The following is an 18,374-nucleotide window of genomic DNA, read 5'->3' as shown; positions in this document are numbered from 1 at the left end:
GAGGGGTAGAATCCCCTCCCTGGCCCTGCTGGCCACACTTCTCTTGATGCAGCCCAGGATGGGGTTGGCTTTCTGGGCTGCCAGAGCACACTGCTGGCTCATGGTGAGCTTCTCATCCACAATCACTCCCAAGTCCTTCTCCTCAGGGCTACTTTCCAGCCATTCTCTGCCCAACCTGTACATGGTTTTGCAGCCCAGACATCTGAAGAGCCTGTGTTTTGTCATGCCTGGAGGAGTTCCGACCTGATTCTGGTCCCTTTTTATACAAGTGGGGTTTGGGTTTTCTTTTTTTCCCCGTAGGACTGACATCCTGATGTATGTGGAAGTCCCTCCAGCAGGAGGATCTCAGCCCTGGGCAGGACAGCTTGCTGGAAAGCCCCATCTGGCCTGGTTGCTCACCCCTTCTCAGTGGGAGGGTGGTGATGGCAGAGTCACTCCTTGAGTGTCAGGCGAGAGGAAACTGCAGGGTCCTGTTAACTCTGAGCAACCAGCAAAATGAGACAAAATTTTAATGAAAAGACACCCTTTTCTTGTTGAAGAGAGCTAAATTATATCCTGATGGCTCAGCAACTAAATGTCAGCCACCCTTCAGCCATCTCTCCACCCCTCTCTTCCACAAACCCCATTCCAGGGACGGAAATAGGCAGTAGGTGCTAATGTGGGGGTGGGTTGCAGAAAGCTGATTTTAATTTGAGAGTGGAGGGCTGTGATTAGCCCGAGCGAAACGTTGACTGTTTCTTTCCAAAGCTGTGGGGTTTGCGTGTGTATTTAGCTGACCCTACAGCATTTCCCAGTGGATTGCTCTGCCACCCCTGGTTCTGGAGTACGTCTTCTGGGTCCCTCTCAGAGACCACAACCGTAGGCAGGCTTTCTTCTGCCCTTGGAACCTCTGCCACCTCCCCTTCTATTTGCTGATCTCCATGAGGCAGAGGTAGGTCAATGTAAGGCTTTGGTATTCAGTGATATTCTTCTAGTGCCCCTGTTCTCTACTGTTTCCTCTCCCAGCCCTTTGCTGTTTCTGCTTTTTCCTTACTGCTTTCAGAAACTGGGCTGGAGGTACGGAAATATCACTGGAAGCCCTGCTGCCCTTCTTCATCTCTTCGTTGTCAGGTTTGCCGTGGGAAGTATTAAATCTGTAGAACTTTTCGACATGGGCTTGTTGCAGCAGGTACGGAAATATCACTGGAAGCCCTGCTGGCTTTCTTCATCTCTTCGTTGTCAGAGCTGGCTGGAAGTGTCTTAATATTTTATTTTATTTTTTTTTCCTCTTGGAAAATGGTGGTTCCTTTAGCTTGTCAAGAAAAGTGCATTGATTCTGATGGTAAATGTTTCTGAAGTCGAGAAGATGGTTCCTGGGTGAGAGGAGACAAGAGACAGGTACTTGTAGGTAAGGCAGTAGTGTGGTGGAAACAGGTTTGGGATGAACAGGAGCCTGTTCCCTGTGCGTGACCCCAGCAATCATGAGGACAATTTAGCTGGATGGGGGGGCTGGGGTGTCTCCTTTTTCGCTGTGCTGAAAAACTGTTCCTCAAGAGTTTTGGCTTTAGCTCAGGGCTACAAAAGCTGTTGAGATCTTGAAGATTTTGACGCATGATTAAACTATTTCCATCCCAGTTCTGTCTATACACTCGTATTTCTTGTAGAAATGCTTAAAAAATGAGGTCTTCAGGCTCTCTAGTTGATAATTTCAGCCAGTTGACAGTGTTCAAACCCTCTTAGCACCAGTGTGGAGCAAGCTCAGTGTGTCAGCTCCTAAAACTGCCAAGTGGGAGATGGATAATTTCATGCCTCTTGGAAAAACTAATCTCTGCTTCCAGCTGCTGGCAGTTCCCAATCCCAAGAACTGGTTGCTCACTGGCATGCAGTGTGGTTCCTGCTCAAGACTGCCTGCTGGAAAACAAAAAGAAGTTGTCTTGCCTGAAGGTTTTACATTCCTTTTAGTTCTTGATTGCAATGATAGTTGAGGGCCTCAGTGTTTCTGCCCATAAAATGTTAAATCAACTAGATTATTAGAAGTACACATTTATGTGTACATACAGGCACCTCTCTTATGAGGAGAGGCTGAGGGACCTGGGTCTTTTTAGTCGGGAGAAGAGAAGGCTGAGGGGGGATCTGATCAATGCTTATAAATACTTAAAGGGAGGGTGTCAAGAGGATGGGGCTGGGCTTTTTTCAGTGGTGCCCAGGGACAGGACAAGAGGAAATGGGCACCAACTTGAGTATAAGAAGTTCTGCCTAAACATGAGGAGGAACTTCTTGACTTTGAGGGTGGCAGAGCCCTGGCAGAGGCTGCCCAGGGAGGGGGTGGAGTCTCCTTCTCTGGAGACATTCAAACCCCTCCTGGAGACATTCATGTGCAACCTGCTCTGGGTGGACCAGCTTTGGCAGGGGGTTGGACTAGATGATCTCCGGAGGTCCCTTCCAACCCCGTATCATTCTGTGATATACATATATGAATGTGTAAGTGGTATTTATTCTGAGGCAACACAGTCCATTTTGAGAGAAATTGCTTAGAGGCTGCTGCGAGATCTTTCCATACTTTTGCTGTAGTTGATGGTGCTTTGGTGTTTTTTGTTGCTTACTCTTCCCAACCAGAATACTTAGGAGAAAACAGAAATAAAGTGCTGGGGCAATTGTTCCAAACTCAGTGTGGACTAACAGGGAATGATGCCACAGATAAGAAATTTCATAATGTTTTTTGTAACTTAAAAATACTTGCTTTCCAGAGTGTTGAGAGTTATGAACCCTTTTAGCTGGACAAGGCAGGAGGTGTGCTCCAGTCTGTACATGAGATTATTGGTAATTCTATCAGTCTCAGTTCACATATTTTGAGGAACCATGTGTAAATATAACTGACCAAATCTTGCTGATAGTAAGTCTGGCTGCATTTTGGAGACAAGCATGTGATACGCATTTCTAGAGATCCTGAAATCTGTTAAACCAGCAGAAAAAGAAAAAAAAAAAGCTCTTGTTACAGGATGTTTAAAAATGTAATCACTGGGGAGTTTCTGTTCTGTTTTTCGAAGCTGCATGTCATCAGCTGACAGTTTGGTTGCTTCTGCTTCTCTCAAACAGCTAAGGCTACATAAGCTGTTTAAAGTTTTGTTTAAAGAGTAAATAACCAGGTTTTATTAAAAAAAAAAAAAGTTTTCAAATACACCAAGCACACAGATTGTGATTGTGAAAATTGCTTCATAAAATTCCTGCTGTATTCAGGTCTGTCTTTTTTTTTTTTTCTTTATTTTTTTTTTTATACAGGCGATACGGATTATGGTTTCGATTGCGGAAATTAATAATCTGGTTGTTGGGAGTGTACATAGCCATTCCATTTCTAGTAAAACTTTGCCCTGCTATTCAGGCGAAGCTGGTCTTCCTAAACTTTGGTAAGTGACTCAGTCTGTTGGGATGGGTGAGGGATGAAGGAGGAAGAGTGTCTTTATCTTTCAGTTGTCTGCCGTAACTTTCACCCTGCGTGTGTAGAGCTTGTGAACATGAAGAATATTAACTTTGCCAGGTGGTAAATTCTCCAAACTATGGTTTGAAAAGCATTCTCTGTGGCCCTGGAGGTCTTTGTAATATGTCTTTTTATAAATACAGTGACCAAACTGAAGCCAACTTTCAGCCGAAAGGGTCTAGACTAGATCAGATTTAGTGTCATCAGTATGGTTAACAAATTGTGGTTTTTTGGTTGTGTGATGTGTTGTGAGTGATTCCCAATAGCTCTGAAACACAGCACTAAATTAACCGTTGATGTGCTAAATCTCCCACTGTATGATGATGATGGTGATCTGTTTGTGTAGAACAGATGGACTGTCCCAGTGATAAATGCCATACATAAAAATTGCCTGTATTTCTATATATTTCTCTTGCTTTGAAGTAGATACTCACCTGGCCCCCGTCACTGTAACATTGTCCGTATCTTTGCAATACAAAATCTAGCAAGAAAGTCGTACCACATTTGGCAGATGGAAGAATTAAGGCACAGAGAAGTTGAATAATTTTCCCAGAACACTGCTAGCAGTGATTTGTGCTTCTGTCCAGACCTCAGCTACGGAACTTACCGTCCCCTTGGAAGATCCACCACCCTTGTGAAAATGTCACTGAGTTCTGTGGTGATGCCAAAATCACCCAACGGGTCTCTGGTGGTGTGCCTGGCTTTGTCTGCGGCTCTTCCACGTGCTTTTGCAGAAGAGCAAACAGACTTGCCCAGGCATAGATTTGCAGTCTAAGGGGCCAGATTTGCCACTTTAACATCACCTCTTACCTGCCTTGGTTTTCACCTTGGTGGAATTTTTATTGGTATTTTGGGGTAATTGAAGTGAAATTTGACTTGTCACCATTACCGGTGTTTCTTTGTGTGTAAATAGCAGAAAAGCTTTGGTATGTTAATTGTTATGCCACTAAATATCCAGGAGACCGATTTCCTGGTTCTGCTGGAGTGGAGCTCGAGTTTATGGGAAAAGCCTGAATCATTGGGAGAAGAGAGTCCTTAAAACTGCTCAATGCTGCCAGAAGTCCTCTCTCTATAGTATCTCTCTGCTATGTCCTTCTCAAAGGCTCAGGAGGACAGTGTTTAACACGATTTATCTTACTCTGACAGGACAAGAGCAATGTGGTGGCTGCTACTGTAATGCAGTAGCTCCTTTAGATGGTTGTATTGGAGAGGCTGAAACCACGTGTCATCCTGAAACACATTACATCTCTGGGATGCACCCTTCACCCAGGGAGTTTGTCCCATCAGCAACTTCTGTTACAGCCACAACGCAAACGGTAAAAGGTTTGCCAAATCAACTAAACCACCCCATTGACGCAGCAGGAGTGGACTCTCTTGTGTGGGGGAGACTTACAAAGATGTACTGGGCAGAGATGGTTAAATGAGTGTCACAGAGAGCTTTGTTTTCCCCCACCGCTTAATTTTAGCCTGCTCCCTGTTTTTTTCTTGATGGTTGGTTGTGTCTTCTTACCTTGCGCTCTTTGATGTTCGTATTTTAGTCACAGCTGTAGCCAGTTCATCCTTTCACACAAAAAGAATGTCTTCCCAGTGCAGCAGACCAGTTTGTACAACTCTACAGTGTCTTGGTAAAGCAGTTTTGTAAGAAGATAGAGGTAAAAATTAAAAGATTTCATATTCTATTGTTTGTTTGTTTGTTTTTTTTTTTCTTTTTTGGTATTTCAGTGAGGGTCCCATATTTCATTGACTTGAAAAGACCACAGGATCAAGGTTTAAACCACACCTGCAATTATTACCTGCAGCCAGAGGAGGATGTGACCATCGGAGTCTGGTAAGGAAGCCTGTTCTGTGCAGTATGTGCTGGGCATCTTTATCCTTCTTTTTGTTCTCAGTGTTGCCTAGCCAGTATTTTTTGCTGTGCACGTGACAACCATCGCCCGCTCCCTGTTTTTTTTTTTCTTTTTTGGTATTTCAGTGAGGGTCCCATATTTCATTGACTTGAAAAGACCACAGGATCAAGGTTTAAACCACACCTGCAATTATTACCTGCAGCCAGAGGAGGATGTGACCATCGGAGTCTGGTAAGGAAGCCTGTTCTGTGCAGTATGTGCTGGGCATCTTTATCCTTCTTTTTGTTCTCAGTGTTGCCTAGCCTAAATCTCCTGCTGTGCACGTGACAACCATCGCCCGCTCCCATTTGTGGATGGTTGTGTTTTCCTCTGCCAAATGACTGAGTTCATGTTGAAGAGCATGCAAATCTCTTGAGCTCATCTGAACTCAGATCAGTAATGCCCGAAACGCAATTGGGTGACCTCAGAGAAACTTCATAAATTGGAATCGTAAAGGTTACGGGTCTGCCTTGCTACAAAGATCATGCCTCTCTATCAGGCAAGACCCGAGGAGTTAGAAGTTTTGTCGTTCAACTGCTGTTCATATTTTGTTTCGCAAAATAAACGTGGGGGAAGATAGGAAAACGGGATCAAAGTGTTCAGAGTAGGAGGAAGAATATTCTGTGTATAAAACATATGTAACGTTTGGAGAGTGGGTGAGAAAGGAACACACAGTTTACTCTCCTAACAAAACAAGTGACAGTGTCAGAGCTCACTTGTCATTCCTTCCTCTTGAAGAAGATTTTCTGGTCCCAAGCAAGGGCAGTTCATTTTAACTCCTTGTTAGCCACGACCAGCACAGATGACTGGTTCTTTGTCTGAAAAGGTCTGCTTTCAGTACTTCTCATATTATTAGACCAGCTCAAACCAGCTTCTGCATCTGTTTCTTGTCATCACTTTCTGTTGTGTCTCAACACCAGGAGTTTCAAAGTCATGGAAAGATTTCCTGCTGGCTTTGCAGAAAAAGAAGTGCCTGCAGTTTAAGTATATATGCAAGGGCAGCAAACATCTGTAAAAAGGGCTAGACACCGTGTCAGGTGTGGGCAGAAGGGGGCTGTTCCTTACATACAGCCATGATGTTAGATTTTTAAGCTGTAGGATTTAGAGTTTTCAGTTACACGTGTGTATAATTTGCATGTGTCCACTGATGCGGTAGAGATTTTTCTCTTCACTTGAGGGTATATGACCTGTTGAATGGAACAGTAATATCCTGATACACAAAGGCGGTTCCTTCCTTTGAAGTGAATTTTGGTGAAAGGCACGTTTAGAAGCCAGAAATTCAGTTTTTCCAGGTTAGGCTGATAAATAATGGTTTGTGTGTTCTCTTTGACAATTAAAATTCTACCTGCTGAACTGTTGAGTAAGTTTAGATTGTGGTCTTGAGATTTTTATTTTGTTTCCCTTACAAGTGTATTGTGTATCTTTATTGGACAGAACTTAGAGCTTGTGCTGGCAATTCAGAGTCCATGTCTTTTTTTTTTTTTTTTTTTTTTGATGAAAGTTTGGAGCCTTGCTTTAATGCCAATATAAGGTCTTGTGTTTGGTGTACTTCTGAAACCAAGTCCTCAGCCTGCTTGGTTCATAAGCTTGCAAAAGTCTTGAGGCAGAACAGTTGGAGAAGTTATGAGTTCTACAGTTATTGGGGCTTTTTTCCTCTTTGAGAACTCAATGTCTGCTGGCTGTATGGGTGCAAGTAGACTTTTTACATCGTGTTCCCCTGTGTTGGTTTGTCCTCGGAGCTTTACATCTGGGAGGAAGTTGTGTAAATGGAGTTTGTCTGTCTTCCAAGGAGAAAAGCATGTGAGTACTCAAATGACTTCTGACAGCTGTAAGCTGGCTCCCTTCTCCACAATTTGAGATGGTTGTGGACATGTACTCGCCTTCAGTGTTTGTCTTCTAGAGCAATTATCCAATTTAACTGCCTATGTTCCCTTCTGTTTTCTTCCTTCCCTTCTCTTTTGATTCCACCAATGTTGAACCCCCTCTAACTGGCTGCCCAGCTGTATCAACTAAAGAAGAATAGCTGTGAGTTAAAAATTCATAGCTCCTGTAGGTTGTAGCTTTTCTAGCTAAAATATTATACCTTCAAGAACCTGGTGTCTGAAAACAAAATACACGATCTTCTCATGAGACCCTGAGCCCCTTTTACCTCAAATCAATTATGGAGTCACATATGGTCACCGAACACTCTTTCCAAAACCAGCTGACTTTGGTGATTATTCTGAATACCTACTGACCTAGCTGTGAATCCTGCATATTTCACTGAATTTTTTAGAGTTGGAAGGGACCATAATATGTTAATTAAAGTAACTAAGTGCCATAAAAGCTGAGGAACTGAGGTTCTTTCTCCAGAACAGCAATAAGTTCAGTAATTGTGCTTTGGGTTTGCCTATGAAGTTGGATGCCCTACACAGCCCTGAGTTTTGAAGGCAGTGGTGATGGTGGTGAAAACATAGAAATAATCCTAGCCACTGCCTTTTAAATTTGGCTGTTTGTTGGCTGTGACAGTTTTGTGAAGAGTGTGTGCGAGGTGTGAGTGTGTTAGTGAGTTAGTTTTGATTGGAAAAACTGAAAATTTGAGAGGTAGACACTGCAACAGGCTGATGTAACTTTTCCTTCTGTATTACAGGCACACTGTCCCTGCAGCCTTATGGAAGAACGCCCGAGGGAAGGACCAGTTATGGTTTGAAGATGCTTTGGGTTCCAGCCATCCTGTTATCCTTTACTTGCACGGCAATGCGGGAACAAGGTGAGGCACAAAACAGTGATGACTTGGTTTCATGCTGTGTTTTCCTGGCTTGCCACAGTTTCAACACACAGATTAAAAACAAAATCTAAAAGCAGTTTGGTGCTTGTCCTTTCTTTTCAAAGGAAAGCACGTTTTAAGACATGCCTCTCCATTTATTGAATGTGGGAATAGATTTATTGCAGTTACCAGAGACACCTGATACTGTAGTTTATCTTGTATCTTCTGTCTGCCAGAAGCCAGGAGACTGTGGCACTTACTAGATCAGGTAGGGAGAAGTAATTCTTTTTAGGATAGTGGTCTCCAAATCAAGACATGGGGTAGTATTAGTGCTTCCATATATGAGATCTACGTGCATTAAATAAACTTTCCAGTTCCTTTCGTGAGCTTATTTTAGTAGTTAACACATTCTGAGGAAGGAGAAACAGAAGGAAAGAGGAAGGTAATGCACTGGTTTTGTTTCGTTATTGCATATGCACAGGACATTTGTCTGGAACAGGAGCATTTCTAAAATTTGTAATTTTATAGTTGACCATGTGCTATCAGCTAAGGAATTAGATTGGTTCTCTATACTTTGTTGCTGGATGCTACAAAACATTAGCACAGTGTGAAACTTCCTGAATGTTTCTCAGAATCATGTTCTTCCTGCCACATCTCTGCATGATACAGTGCCTTAGTTCAGTTACTAGAACATGGTCTTTTTCCTTACTAATATACATTTTACAAAGAGTACCAGCCCCCCTTTCTGAGTTTTGAGTGCCAGTGCATGTTCTTTTGAATGTGTTGTCTACTCATAGATACTCTGGAAGAAGAGAAGCATTGTGGAAATACAAGTTCTGTGATGTAAAGCAATTAAACTCTATTTTAACTGTGCTGGTAGTGAAGGTTTACTAGCTCTTATATCAGAGGAACGTTGCCCTTTTTCAACTAAATTCTTGTGTTGGTAGTGTTCTTTTTTTGGTACCAGGCCATGGTGTGGAAGATGCGTGCTGTGAGCCAGGAAGTGCATGAGCAGATGGGTCTTTGGAAACTGTCTTTGTCGTCTTGTGCTGGTGCATTAAAAGGTTTAATCAAATTGTTGCATTATATGCAATACTGCTTTGCTTGTTTGCCTTTATCAGGTGTAGCAAGTGATACTAATGGAAGCTGTTCTGCAGCTTAATGGTGGTAATTTGGGACCAGCATCTCTGTTAATGTGCATATTTATTAGATTTACTTCTTGGCTCCCCCAGGTGCTACAGAGATAAAGTACTGAGCTATGGATCGATTACATATTTCACTTCGCTTTACTCTGTGCACTGGAGAAGCTGGAGGTGTATCAGCTTTGCCATTTCAGCTTTAATATCCTATTGCTGTATGTTTCTACGCTGCCTGTTTGGTCTCTTTGGGCAAAGGGCTGCATTAACCATAAGTAAAAGGCTCTGCCTTGGCTTTCTGGTTTTCCTGAGGGGTCTGGAGCCGAGGCAAAAATGTTATGTTTACTTGATCCCTTTAGAAAAAATTCTTCTGCTGCACTTTGAGGAAATGCATGAAAAGGCACCGATGTGTGCGCGTCAAGGGTGGCTTTTCAAGCAAGTTGTATCTTCTTCTTCAGACTTGTAGGATTTAAAATTACTCACAAGCAACCCCTTGCGTTTTGCCCAGAGTGTTATTGGCTGCGTTAGGTATTTTGTAGCACGGTTGGAGCTGCCAGCTTTTGGCTGGCAAGTGCACGTGTTCCTAGAGGGAGGTCTGGAAAATACCATTTTGGTTTAGAGGCTGCTCTGACCAAACCAGTCGTAGTGTTTTAGAGTTTTCATATGAGTGCAGGAGTAAATTCTATTCTTACATCAATAGTAGACTAAAGTTTGAGCGTGGATTAGCCGTATCACATTGTAGATATATTTTAAAACATGTAATGGCATCTTCACTCCTTTCTATTTCATTGTCTAGATGATAATTTATGAAAAAAAATATTAAAGCAGATTCTTGGCCTGGACTTATTTACAGTGTGTGTCTCTGGTTTTCTCTGCTTAGTCTTCTGCACATGTCTTTCCTGTGCTTGGAGCCAGGTGAGGAAATCCAAAGGTCAGCTGCTTGGGTTAATGTGGTGAGTTCTGCTGAGAGCATGACGCCTTGGAGAGCAGGGATTCCTGGCTGGGGCAGCACTGGTGTCAGGAGAGCAGGGTCTGCAAAGCCAACAGGGACAGGCTGGGTTGGATGTATTACAGGCTTTGGAAAAGGCAGATAACAAGGTGGGTTGAAAAGTTTGTCTTTAGCTACTGTGATTAAAAAAAGATTTATAGGGAGAAATTGATTTTAAAACTGTGTCCTACGTAGCTCAGCAAAGCCTTGCTGTCTCCTTGAAGCCTGTGACAAAGCAGTTATGGTGTTTCTTATGTTTGACATGTTTGTGTTAAACTGGAAGCCTGAGGCAGTTGGGAGAGTCTGTTTCTGGAAGCTTAAATGTTCACGTGTGGGGTTTTTTTTTCTTTCTTTGTTTTCTCCTCTTCTCTTCGTGGATCACTTTGGCCAGAGGAGGGGATCACCGCGTGGAGCTTTACAAGGTAAGTGGCTGCACGTGTTGTCCGAGTGGTTGTATCAACGCATCAGATGTGCACAGACTTGAGGAGGCTGCTCAGGACAGCCCTCTGCCAGCAGGCAAGAGAGCTTTAGGGCTTTTCATCTCTTCTAGATATGGGAAAAGGGGTCTGTAAGCCAAGAGCGTGCTTTCCTGTATTAAAATATACTTGGAAGGTCTTTTGTTTGCTGCTGCTAATTGTCAGCTCCAGATGATCTAACCAGGTTCTTTTCCAGGAATACTTTCACAACACACTAGAGGAAAAATAAAAAGCTTTACTTCATCACAGCCATAATTTGATTGATTAAACTAGTTTACTAATTTAAGATACCATTTAAGAGTATTCTTTTGTATGTTACCAGTCTCTATATATTTACCAACATGAAATAGAATAGAATAATTTCAGTTGGAAGGGATCTACTGTGATCATCTCGTCCAACTGCCTGACCACTTCAGGGCTGACCGAAAGTAAAAGCGTGTTATTAAGGGCATGGTCAAGATGCTGTTTAACCACTGACAGGCTTGGGGTATCGCCCACCTCTCTAGGAAGCCTGTTCCAGTGTTTGATGACCCTCCTGGTAAAGAAATGCTTCCTCATGTCCAATCTGAACCCCCCAGCACAGCTTCGAACCATTCCCATGTGTCCTGTCGCTGGATACCAGGGAGAAAAGATCAGCACCTCCCTCTCCCCTTCCTCAGGAAGCTGTAGGGAACAATGAGACTGCCCATCAGCCTCCTTTTCTCCAGAGCAGACAACCCCAAAGTCTTTAGCTGTTCCCCATAGGACATTCCTTCCAGCCCTTTCATCAGCTTTGTTGTTCTCCTCTGGATGCATTCAGGGACATCCACATCCTTCTTAAATTGTAGTCTGAAGGTTGTATGAAGCTCTTCACTCTTGTGGTGACGCCCCTGATGCTGGGCCCCAGGGAGGTGGTTTTTATTGCGAGGATGCCATGCATTGAATTTCACTGAATTTCTAGAGTTGGAAGGGACCATAGAGATCATCTAGTCCAACTCCCCTGCTGAAGCAGGATTGCCTAGAGCTTGTCAGAGCATGTTACTCAGGAGCATCCAGGCGGGTCTTGAAAATCTCCAAGGAAGGGGACTCCACAACCTCCCTGGGCAGCCTGTTCCAGGGCTCTGCCACCCTCACCGTGAAGAAGTTTCTCCTCATATTTGAGTGGAACCTCTTATGTTCCAACTTGTGCCCGTTGCCCCTCGTCCTCTCAGTGGGAACCACTGAAAAGAGTCTGGCTCCCTCCTCCTTCAACCCTCCCTTGAGATACTTGTAGGCATTGATAAGGTCTCCCCTCAGCCTTCTCTTCTCCAGACTAAAGAGTCCCAGCTCTCTCAGTCTCTCCTCATAAGGGAGATGCTCCAATCCTTGAATCATCTTTGTTGCCCTTCGCTGGACTCTTTCTAGTAGTTCCCTGTCCCTCTTGAACTGGGGAGCCCAGAACTGGACACAGTACTCCAGTTGTGGCCTCCCCAGTGCAGAGCAGAGGGGGAGAATGACTTCCCTTGACCTGCTGGCTACACTCTTCCCTATACAACCCAAGATACCATTGGCCTTCCTGGCCGCAAGAGCACACTGTTTACTCATTGTCATTTTGCTGTCCACCAGGACCCCTAGATCTTTCTCTTCAGTAGTTGCCTCTAGCAGGTCCACCCCTAACCTGTACTGGTACCTGATGGTATGGCATGATGCCATACGTCACCAGCTGCTGGGAAAATAAACGTGGATTTAGGCCAGCTCGGATTCCTCACCTCTTTGAAGGTGATATTTGGTCTTTTAAATGCCAAAATGTTGAGCCAAGCCAGTGTAAACTTCCTCGTTGGTTCATTAGTTGGCTGGGGTGACAAAGCTGATGCTTGCTTATTTACAGAACAATTTGATGCAGTAAAATATTTTCAAAGTTGCCAGTGCAGGGGTTACTTTATCACTTCTCAGGCAGGCAGGTTCAGCCTGGGTTTCCCCCTTTGGCTTGGCACAGTCTGTAGGAGTGGTGCCATCTCAAGCTCTGAAGGTTTTGTATAAAACCCAATGGATTTCCCAGACGGAGCACCATAGCGTGTTACGTGAGAACAGGCAACTTCAGCTGCTTTGGGTCTTTTGCCTAATGACTTTTGAAGTGATTTATTTTATTAAACTCTCTCTTGGCTGAAATTCTCATACACAATTTCTTGGTCTCGTATCACGTGTTTCTAAAAGAGCCATAATTATTTTTGCTGGCTCATTTCAGAGGGAATCTTGAGTCTATGTTTTTCCTGTGCATTTAGCTATCATTCCTTTATTTTCATAATTTGTGTCAGAGTGTTGGCACTCAAAAAGCTTTATTGCAGTGCAGCTCTTTATGCAAGATCCCCTGCTGCAAAGTCTTTATTTTTATTCAGATCACTTAGAAAATGCTGTTTGGCAACCTCAGGGAGGGCAGGTGATATTTCTTTTTCCTTTAAGAAAAAGGAAGGAGCTAAGTTGCAGAAAGCTGGTTGAGGAGACTGTGTAGGGTGGTCTATTTGGTCATTTCTGCTGGTAGGCAGCAAGCAGCAGGCAAAATCCTCTAGAAGAGGCTCAGAAGGGAAATAATAACTCTAAGAGGTCTCTGTCCTTTCTTTCCCAGTGATTGACTCACGTGAGCAGCTTTTCTCAGCATCAGCACTGCCAGCTGAGACTGTCACTGGTCCATAGTCTATGAGCAGCATGTGTCCAACACCATTCTTGCTCAAGTTGATGTGCATTTGAAGACATTAACCAGAAGCAAGAATGATGAGGAAGCCAGCAGGAGGAGCAGCAACCAGACACAAACTGTCTTTGAGGGGCACACTTTCCTCTAGTCTGGACAAGTGTCTGGTTATTCTTTGCTTAAGCCTGGTTTCCAGATATCCATTACCAATATATTCAGGGTCACTGTGTTATTCATGTTATCAAAATTATTCATGCTTGAATAATCACAGAATCACACGGGGTTGGAAGGGACCTCTGGAGATCATCTCGTCCAACCCCCTGCCAGAGCAGGTCCACCCAGAGCAGGTTGCACAGGAACGTGTCCAGGTGGGGTTTGAATGTCTCCAGAGAAGGAGACTCCACCACCTCCCTGGGCAGCCTCTGCCAGGGCTCTGCCACCCTCACAGGAAAGAAGTTCCTCCTCATCTTTAGGTGGAACTTCTTCTATTCCAGTTTGTGCCCATTTCCTCTTGTCCTGTCCCTGGGCACCACTGAAAAAAGACCAGCCCCATCCTCCTGACACCCTCCCTTTAAGTATTCATAAGCATTGATCAGATCCCCGCTCAGCCTTCTCTTCTCCAGACTAAAAAGCCCCAAGTCCCTCAGCCTCTCCTCCTAAGGGAGATGCTCCAGGCCCCTCATCATCTTTGTAGCCCTCTGCTGTCCCCTCTCCAGCAGTTCCCTGTCCTTCTGGAACTGGGGAGCCCAGAACTGGACCCAGTGCTCCAGATGGGACCTCCCCAGGGCAGAGCAGAGGGGCAGGATGACCTCTCTCCACCTGCTGGTCACACTCTTCCTGATGCCCCCCCAGGATGTCATTGGCCTTCTTGGCCACAAGAGCACATTGCTGGCTCGTGGGCATCCTGTTGTCCACCAGGACTCCCAGGTCTTTCTCCTCAGAGCTGCTCTCCAGCAGGTCAGATAATACCACTCAAAACCTTTTAAAACAAGAATCCTGACCTCTTAGCTACCTTGACTGTCAACGACACACTACAGGAAGCTCCTTCTGTGTTTCCTGCTTGTACGTGGAGGCTTTGGCCGTGAAGCTTTTAGTTGTTATTACACTGACGTGCTGGGATAGTGGAGAGCTGATGCAGAGTTTTTCTTTGCCCCCTGCATGAGGTTACCCAACTTTAGAGCAGCACATGAAACAATACGGTGTCGTTATAGGGGCGTAAGTAATTACTATAAATAAAACATTTGGCATTGTTACACTGAATGTCCTACTAAGGGTCAAAGGAAATGGCTGTTATCTGCAAAGCCGATTGAAATCTCACCGGCTTCATTTGAGACTTTTTCTGAACTAATTTTAAGGGGAAAAACAAGAAAGAAAAGTAGACTTAAAAAAAAGACTAAACCAGAAGAGGCTGTTTTAGTGCAGGGCATTGGATTGGGATACTCCCAGGCTTGCTGGGAGCTCATCATGAGCTGTAACATTCCTGCTTCCTTCCCCAGAAGGAGCTGGATGTTGATGGTGGAGGTTCTTCTTTCTCTTGTGTATCCACTGTGATGGGCCATACTTTGGCCTTGCTTTGCACGTCTGCTTTCCTCTTGGGAAGCTGGCGTTTGGGTGCTGCAGCTGCCCAATGCCAGGGTAGGAAGGAAGGCCCATGGGCAGCAGAAGCCACGCTCTAAAGCAGAGGGTGCTATTAGTGTGGGGCCCTGCATCGTGAAGGCTGAGGTGGGCACCTTAACACCTCTAGCAGCTGCAGTAGTGGCAGTTTCTGGTGCTTTTCCTGCGTGTTCCTGTTCCTCCTCAGCCTCGTCTCTTCTTTAACCTGGAGGAGAAAGCCACCTCTGAAGTGCAAGACGCTTTTCCCAAGCAAGTTGATCTGATTTTTTGGGGTATTTTTACTTGCTTTTAACAGATTTTGTTAGGCTTTCCGTTGGCTGTAACATAAATGTTCATGATAGAGCAATTGCACATTTTGGATGTATATATACAGTGAAGCCTTCTGAAACCAGGCTCCTGGATTTTATGCTAACATTTATGCCAATTTGAGTAACCTAAATGAAGGAGTCCTAGTGTTTCACTGGCAAAACCTGAAAGTGTTTCTTGGTCACAGGATATTTGAGGATCATAAGGGCAAAGCTGTTAAAAGGAGAATCAACATCTAAGAGAGCCTGTTACGAGGTCCAGGAAACAAATGGGAGTAAAGCCAGCAGGGTGAGATTATTAGTGTTTGAAAAGCTCTGTGCCTGCTACACCAAAAAGCTGTAGGTCTCACTTCACCACGTCAGGCTGATAATGTTATAAATTAGATCCCAGCACCTCGGCCTGAGGCAAGAGCATGGCTGCTGTGCGAGTCTCTGTGATGGGTTTCTGCATGTTTTTTTCCTCTCCAGGTTCTCAGCTCCCTTGGGTACCACGTGGTCACGTTTGATTATCGAGGTATGTGGGCTTCTTTTATTATGAAACTCTTTTAGATGTCTCTTTCTGTAGAAGCAGCAGAGAAGTTGCTCCCTCAGGGGAGCTATTGTTTCATAAATGCTTGCTGCCAGCTAATTAGATGTGGTTATTTCTTTGTTTTTTCCTCGTGGGTAACCAAAGAACTTCCAGAAGTTTCTTTCCAGTGCCATCCTGTGTAGCACTGCTTCCTGATGTCCAGCTCAGTGGACTCTGGCTCCTGTCTCCAGCACAGGGCTGGTTGATTTGGGGAGCTAAGGCTGTCCCAGGCACGGATGCTGTCACAGCATCCAGTTAAGGGATCCTCCAGGTGCACATCTGGGAACTAGGAAGCCTGCCTAGATGGAGTCTTTTGGCTCTGATCTAATTCACTTCCCTGAGGTCACACAGGGAACAGAATTTGCACTTCTTTTTAAAAGCTGATAGGTGAGATAAAACACAGAATAAATGCTGACCATTTTGCAACTCTGCCACCAGCACTCAGGCATCTGCTGCTCTTTTTTTTTTTTTTTTTTCCCTTCTTTGTATTTAAGCCATGGCTGCAGTGAAATGCCACTGGAGATACAGGAAAGAAATTAATCCGTTGCATTTTTATCAAGAAGACATCTGGGAGAGGTTTATTTGTAGGAGCTTGCCCTGTTTTTTCAGTCCTGCTGGCAGCTGCTTCTCTGGCTGCTTATTAGGTATCAAAAGGCACGCGGGGGTGCTTGCTGCTTTAGCATAAGATGTATAGACATGCTGCAACAGTGATGGAGCCAAAACAATCAGGAGGGTGGAAAATTGCTTGAGGGCATTGATCGACCAGCGTGGACAAACTGATGTTGCAACAGCCTTGTGAAACGTGCTTGGGTTTTGACCCAAAGCATCCAATTCTTACGCTGTTGGAGGCTCCACTTACAAATTGGTTACAGGCGCGCAAGAGCGGGCTAAGGTTTGGGAACCAGGCTGTCGAGGGTGGGTAGGTGCAGGAACACAGCGTGGCAGCATTTGATATCCAGCTGTTGTCTTTGTTGTTGCCTAAATCTGCAAAAACTCCTTGGCAGCCAGCAGTTACCTTGTTTAAATGAACTGCGGATCAATTGGGGCTTTCAGCCCGCAATCGTAGAGGTGCCCAGTGAAATAATCAGAAACTCCCCATCTCCCAGATCCCTTTGCTCTTGCAAATGGGGCTCCGTGGGAAGAGCTGGCTGGTTTTGCTGAGCAGTTTGTGGGATTCTCTTTTCTGTTTCAGGCTGGGGCGATTCAATAGGCAGCCCATCAGAGAGGGGAATGACCTACGACGCCCTTCATGTCTTCGACTGGATAAAAGCAAGAAGCGGAGACAACCCTGTCTACATCTGGGGACACTCCTTGGGCACGGGGTAAGCATCCGATCTCAGTTGGGGCCATAGTGGCTTCTGAAAACCATTAAACACCAACCTTGGATGAAGGGGCTGTTTGCTGTAATCCCCAGCTGGCTTGGCTTGGGGTCTGTGGCATAATTGCTGCAGAGTAGCTTCCCCTTTGCACTCTACAGAGTGAGAAGGGCTACAGGAATTGATCCTGAACCTTCATTGCCCAGAGGGTTACACTGGGGAAAAAAAGACACTTAGAATAATATAATGCAGATCGACCCAGGGGAGAGAAAGTGGGACTGCACTGACCTCTTCCTGTGGTGAACCTATATGTCCTTCAGAGCAGAACATCAGGCTTCTCTGATGTACTCTGAAAGAGTATCTCAGACACAAGTGCGCGTGCGCTTGACTTGCCCTTACAAAACGTTTTCTCCTGTCCATTAGAGATTCTACAAACCATTAGAGACCACAACAGCTCACCTTGCTGTCCAACAAATGGGCTGCTGGGACAGGGAGTTGTTTCGGGATAGCGCCTCTACATCGCTGTGTGATACTAAATGTCCTGCTTTGTTTGAGAGAAGGCAAAGGCTTTTCCTTTGGCTCTTCCTCTAAATTTTTGCCATGTTCAGGATCCCTTTCTGGGTCAGAGCATGCTCGTGACATTTCCCAATGCACTGCAATCTGAGTGGCCTGGGACCGTGGTCCCCCAGCTGAGTTCCCTGGTGACCGTAGCCAGCCCGGAGCTTGAAGCTTTTCAAACATGCTGTACTTGGAGGATTCAGCAACTTTGGAGATATCCCTGTCCTGTTAGGGAAATGCCTGGGGGAGACCCCTGCTGCTTTCTGACCCAGCTATGGAAATTCCTTGCACTGTCACCCTGGGACCCTGCGCTCTGGCTGCCTGGAACACAGCACCCCTCTGCCCACACCCCTGCCTTCCCCTCTTTCTTGCTCAAACTTTGTGGTCTAGGGGTAAAAGGCTGTCTCAAACAGCTGCAGCTATGCTGGGAGCATGAGAGCCACCTTAAAGGAGGTTCTTCCAAGGGGCTACATGGTGTGCTACTTCCTTGGACTCGATCACTTACCTAAATGCAGGTGCCTGGTGGCATTTGAGATGGTTGGGTATGGGAGACCAGTGGGAACATCGAGGTGCTGGAGCAGGTCCAGAGAAGGGCAACGAAGCTGGTGAGGGGTCTGGAGCACAAGTCTTACGAGGAGAGGCTGAGGGAGCTGGGGTTGTTCAGTCTGGGGAAGAGGAGACTG

The 18,374-nt window shown here is 45.1% G+C and overlaps 1 protein-coding gene across 1 annotated transcript in view; it reads left to right on the top strand.

The window, feature by feature from the left end:
• The first annotated feature begins 806 nt into the window (after positions 1-806).
• Positions 807-18,374, top strand: part of ABHD12 (abhydrolase domain containing 12) — a 21,603-nt gene continuing 4,035 nt past the window's right edge. Inside the window, exons 1-7 of the mRNA XM_014962420.1 lie at positions 807-931; positions 3,259-3,383; positions 5,177-5,282; positions 7,970-8,089; positions 10,602-10,632; positions 15,718-15,763; positions 17,010-17,139. Of these exons, the coding sequence (XP_014817906.1) occupies positions 921-931; positions 3,259-3,383; positions 5,177-5,282; positions 7,970-8,089; positions 10,602-10,632; positions 15,718-15,763; positions 17,010-17,139 (569 nt within the window). The 5' untranslated portion in view covers positions 807-920. The remainder of the gene's footprint in view (positions 932-3,258; positions 3,384-5,176; positions 5,283-7,969; positions 8,090-10,601; positions 10,633-15,717; positions 15,764-17,009; positions 17,140-18,374) is intronic.

This window comes from Calidris pugnax, unplaced genomic scaffold (assembly GCF_001431845.1).
Source record: "Calidris pugnax isolate Ruff unplaced genomic scaffold, ASM143184v1 scaffold147, whole genome shotgun sequence".
Classification (NCBI taxonomy): Eukaryota; Metazoa; Chordata; class Aves; order Charadriiformes; family Scolopacidae; genus Calidris; species Calidris pugnax.
The sequence above is the reverse complement of the archived record's forward strand: the minus strand, read 5'-3'. Positions and strand labels throughout refer to the sequence as shown.